Source organism: Vitis riparia, chromosome 17 (assembly GCF_004353265.1).
Source record: "Vitis riparia cultivar Riparia Gloire de Montpellier isolate 1030 chromosome 17, EGFV_Vit.rip_1.0, whole genome shotgun sequence".
NCBI lineage: Eukaryota > Viridiplantae > Streptophyta > Magnoliopsida > Vitales > Vitaceae > Vitis > Vitis riparia.
Genome location: NC_048447.1, coordinates 2,062,753 through 2,068,551, shown reverse-complemented (window position 1 = coordinate 2,068,551; position 5,799 = coordinate 2,062,753). Strand labels below are relative to the sequence as shown.

Genomic DNA, 5,799 nt, shown 5'->3' with positions numbered 1-5,799 from the left:
ACGAAACAAAAAATTAGATCCATGATCAAGTTAAAACAATAAGAAAAAAATATAAAAATATCATCACTTATTATGATTTTGATATGATAAATTTAACATAAAAATAAAAATAATAAAATAATAAAATAATATTACAAATATATTTTTATTTTTACGTGTGATAGGATTTAAAAAATAAATAAATCTTTTATTTAGCATTAATATAAAAAACGTTATATCATAAACATCAAAATAATAAAATATAATTTTTAAATTTAAACCTTGATTTATCAAATGTATTACTGTAATTAATATTTAATATCATTACGTATATTATTTAAGGGATAATATTTTCATTTTTGTCCATTATATATTTATGTTTTATTTAATTTGTTATATTAGCTATTTATTATATATTATCATTTTAAAGTTCATATGCCCAAAAAATAATTAAAATCAATAAATATGGTGAGATTATAAAGTGAAAAAAATTAAAATTAAAGAAGTTTTATGAGCTAATACATTAATATATTTAAAAGAAATGAAAAATGAGAGATAAAAATATAGGATATGGTGGAAAGATAAAAGAAAAAATGATAAAAGAAAAAAGTAAAATGTAGAAACGTGGCAAGATGTGAGATGTGGTAGGGAGTTTATGTGAGAGAAATTTAAAAAAAACAAAAAGGTGATTGGTATACTTGACAACAACATTTAACGTGGTCGACGCTTAACTTTTGAAAGCTTAACTTTTGAAAGTAATTTTGAAATAAATTTATATGCATTATTGGAGTGTATGAATTGGAAATATTTTTTTTTTTCATTTTACATTAAAATTGAAGAAGTAAAAGAAAATTTCAAAAAACTATATTTTTTTATTGGTGATGTATGATTGCACGATTATCCCTAAATCTCTAACCTTCTTATCACTTAAATTATCCAATCAATCATTGTCTTACAGTGAAAGTCATGAATAGGGTACTCAAAATTTAATGCTATCTCATTTATCTATAATAGTAAAAACAAAGGTTATTAAATTGACTTATTAGATGGTGGGTAGCCGGCCTTGAAAATGTACACCAATATTCGGAGAAAAATTATTAAAAGATTTCAGAAGTTGTTGGGCCGTATTCAAACAATTATACTTAGAAGGAAACATACGTAAGTGTAGATATTTGGCTTATCAATATTAAAATAATATTTAAATACAGACTTTAGATAATGTTAATTAAAAGTGTTAAACATAGACTTGACACTTCTCAATGCCTACAAAAAAATTTAGTTTGAATTTGCATTAAGTTACTTCCTACTTCTCTTATTAACTTTTTTTTGGTTACAAATAAGGGGTAGATTTTTTACAAACCAGTTTAAGAGTGGGTCAAAACTCATACATAACTTAGGATTCTAAACTAATGAAAAGAAAATTGGTTATGATGTAAAAAATTTCTTTAATTAAGATATATTTATGTATTAATGTGTAAAATCATAATCTCAAGAAGTTGAATCTCATAATTTTTACGTACACAAATATAAGATATGAAGTTATTAACTTATTGGACATCCCTTGATTGATGATGCAACTTCATCTAGATTCTATTCAATGTGGACATTTGGAAAACTAATTTATCTCTTTTCCATCTTAATATTGATATAATCATAAATTTTTTATTTTTATTTAGAATACCAAATCATTGTTTACATCTTCCCAAAAATATGAAAAATTGAAATGCATGTATGTGTCTTAAAAAAAAATCAATACACATCCTTAAAATACTCAAAATACCGTTTAATAGCATAAATCAAATTCTATTTGATTAGTACTAGTTTCAATATAATTTTAAAAATAAAAAATAATCGTAACTTTTGTAAAGAAAATAAAATAAATAATAGCTTTTAGATTAAAAGTATGATTTTATCTTATATCCTTAAAATTAGTTTTAAATTTTAAAATTTTGATATAGCAATTTTTTTAAAATATTTTAATTTTTAAAACAAATTTTAAAAATCATTATTTTTGTTAAGATAAGTCATAATGAGTTCTTGCATCTTGTATATGAGCTAACATCATTTTCTATTTTTTTAAAAAAAATTGTGTCCTAACACACCTTATATAATCTTCCATTTATTATTAATGATAAAATAATCCCAATAAAGAAGGCTAAAAACATTGAAAAAGACAATTACGTTATTTATGAAATTAAGAAATTTAATGGGCTTGTATTAAATCAAATTCTTTTTAATTTATAATCGGTTTAGGAAATTAGAAAAAAAAAAAAAAAACAATTATAGTCACATCTCCAAGGTAGGAGTATTCCAAACAGATGCTATACCCACACCTATGATGTGCTGACTCATGCTGGTGAAGCTAGAGAGTCCCAATGTTATGTCTTAACATGAGAAAAAAAAACAATCATTATCATTGGTTTTTTCACATTTTTAAATGAAAAATTATTGAGAAAGAAGGACTGACAAAAGTGGCTTTAATCATACATAAGACTTATTCCATGCAAAAGTACAAATCCACAACTTTCATGCACAAGCACTGGCCTTAAACATTGACTTTGCTCTTGACTTCAAGTTTAATTTGCCACGCGTCCCACTTTAGAAAATGATAACAATAACAATCAGAGTAGAAAATATGACCAAATTTCATATCATATCCATTTCTTGTAGTAATGGATCTCCTCCTAATAAAGTTGAAAGATACATAAGGTAGTTTAGTTCTTCCTTTGAGACTTGTGGGTGAACCACTCACGTTAGAAAATTTGCAAGGAAGATTAAAAAGAAGTCTTGAATGAAGTGGGCATTACGAAATTGAGTTGGTTGGTTTTCATTAAATTAGAGTCCATCATATTTATTTATTAATAAAAAGTAATTAAACTTAGATTTAATTAACTACAGTTAGACTATAATTAAAGGGGTATTTGGTAAAACTTAATACTTATTACTTAATAACTTAAATTGACTTAAGTTAAATTATACTTAAGTTATTAATTTAAAACTTATTACTTCAAGTATTAAGGTTGTTTGATAAAATTTATTTCAAATCATCAAATTAACATATTTATCTTCATAAATTATAATTATGATAAATTAGATTGAGTAATAATGAAGGTGGTAGAATAACAAAAGCAATATTTGAAGTCATTAGGAACAAATAAGGATAAAAAGATAAAATGAAGATATGAACTTAAGAATAAGTTAATTATTTTTATTTATTACTTAAAGTTATATTTTATTTTAAGTTATATGATTAAGTTATTCTATCAAACATATTTAATTTACTTAATGACTTAAATTAAGTTATTAAACCACTTTAAGTTATTAAATTGATTTATCAAACACTCACTAAATCTATACATTTTTTTTTCATTTATTTTAAAACCCAAATAATTAATCAACGTTATTACACTCAAGAAAAAAAGTAAAAAGATTAAAAAATACCGTTGTAACATACATGTGGGTTATAATATACTTAGTGAACCTATAAAATCTTGATTATAACCTCGATAACAAATCAAATCAAAATATCTTGTATTTTTCTCAAATTAATTCAATAAAATATAACTTTTACAGACAAAAATAAGTTTGATTAAGCTATATTTTGTTTTCTTGGGTTGATCAGTTTGCACACTTATTTTTTATTTTATTTTTTAAATCGTCTCTTTAAGGAATGATTTTGGTTATTTTGTTTTTTCAAAAAAAAATGTTTATTGAAACGATTTTTATATTACTTAAAGAAAAATTCTTAGACTTTTTATAAAATGTGTTTTCAAGAGATGAATTTTTTTTTTTATAATTTTATTTTATTTTAGAAACGGTATCAAAATTTATTTTTATTGGTGATTAAAACTACCGCAGTTTTAGAAATATTGTCTTTGCAAATTATTTTTTTGACCAAACAGTACATTATCAAAAACCCTTTTTCCCACCCCGTAGAGTTTTCGCGTAAGTTTATATAAATGAAGCTTGGTTTTCTCACTTTTCCACGAGTCCATTTTGCCCAAGTGGTCTGTGTATCCGTACTCTTCTCCTCCTTCACCCAGTTTTGTTCTTTGCGACTCTTCTCCTCCATTTCTCAAGTGTTTCTTTTCTAGTGTCTCTTTCTTCCATTTTTGCTTGAGAATAGACTATAACCCACCCCCAGCAGAGTTTTTCAAGATTGTTCTTTTTTCTTCTTTCTACCATCTCTTTGTTAATTAGGGCCGTAAATTAATTAAGATTTAACTACAATTATGGATTCAGATACGTTTTGGAAGTCCCCTTCTTCATGCAGATTCAGTAAGGTCATCTGGGTTGTCAAGCAGCTCCTATTATTTGTTGGTATCATCACCACTGCCCTCCTTATGTTGAAGCCATCATCAAAAATCTCATACACCTTCAACCTCTTATGCCGTAGCATTCCAAGCTTTTGGTTGTCGTTGAAAAGCTGGTTTTCTCCTCCTTATGTTTACGTTATTATATACTCCGTCCTCATTCTCATAATTATCCTTGCCTCTTCATCTTCTTCTTCATCTACCTTTTCCTTCGACCACCACCACCGGTATCATCATGACTTCAAGGACATTAATATATCTATGGACACCACTGTGTTCAAAGACAAAGGCCTGCAGAGTCATTTCGTAGACAAATTTATAGTGGGCTCATCACCAGAGGTTTGGTCGGTGGCTGATTCCGGTGATGAATTTCCACAGGAAACTTCCATGATGATGCCAGAGAGTGGCCGGAAATGTACTGCTGGAGAGACAAAGGACAGATTGGAGGAGTCTGTGTTAAAAGCAATTGTTTGTAGGTGGGAAGATGATGATCAATACAAGACCCTTGATGCCAAATGGAAGGATATAAAGGAGGATCGGAAACAACTAACAAAGCACAGGAAGAGCCAAACATGGGATGTGCCACATGAGAATATTTTCAACTTGGCTCCGAGGGAAATGAGGAAGTTGGATACGTTCGTGGGTGAAAGGTCATCAGTTAGGGCAATTGGGGGTTTGAGGAGGGAAGAATTGCTAGGTCATGATGAGCTGAATCGCCAAGTAGAAGCCTTTATAAAGAAGTGTAAGAAAGACATGCCATTCAAGATCTGAAAGACTGGAATCTAATCAGCATTTAGGGAGTGTAATTTACTTTTAATGTTAAATTATTTGAAGGGAAATATATTAATGGCATAAGTTTTTGTTTTTATCAATTTTGCTTCTTTTGGAAGAAATATGACAAAATTTTAGTTTTTTTTTTGTAAAAAGAGAGTAAATGCAAATAAAGTAGAAACCAATATATATAAAATCACATAAGAGAATTGAAACAGTTGAGAGAATGAAAGACTAGGAGAATGAGAGAAAGAGAGAATAAGGCAAAGAGAGTAAAAGAGAGAATTTCTTTCTTTCTAGGATGCATTTTCCTACAAGGGATGGAAAGCCTTTTAGGCTTTCCAAATGGTTCCCATTTACTCATCTTAAAGATGAGTAAATGAAGTTCATAAATGAACTTTAATTAATTATTACATTAATGTGGTCATTCATTACCTATTTATAACACTTCCCCTTGGATAACCATCATATTAAAAGAATATGCCTCATTAAAACCTTGCTAGTAAAAACCCCTATAGGAAAAACCTAGCAAAAGAAAAAGAGTACAATATTCTTATAGTTCTTTAAGTTGTTCTTGGTATGTTAGGACTGCCTTGTTAAAAACTTTGCTATTAAAATCCAATGGGACAAAACTTGGACAAAGGGAAAAAGACTAGAGTACATTAACATCCTTTTACAAGCATACCGCCCCTCATGTCAATATCCTTGTGTTGATGCATTCCAATCTAGTGTATTA

General features: G+C 27.4%; 1 protein-coding gene across 1 annotated transcript; it reads left to right on the top strand.

Annotated features, from left to right (window-relative positions):
• Positions 1-4,211: 4,211 nt before the first annotated feature.
• Positions 4,212-5,063, top strand: LOC117904795. Its single transcript, XM_034817557.1, has one exon. It carries the CDS (start codon positions 4,212-4,214, stop codon positions 5,061-5,063), a length of 852 nt encoding a protein of 283 aa, XP_034673448.1.
• The last annotated feature ends 736 nt before the right edge of the window (positions 5,064-5,799 follow it).

Coding starts and splice junctions, on each gene's coding strand:
- LOC117904795 (XM_034817557.1), top strand. CDS start 4,212: ATGGATTCAGATACGTTTTGGAAGTCCCCTTCTTCATGCAGATTCAGT.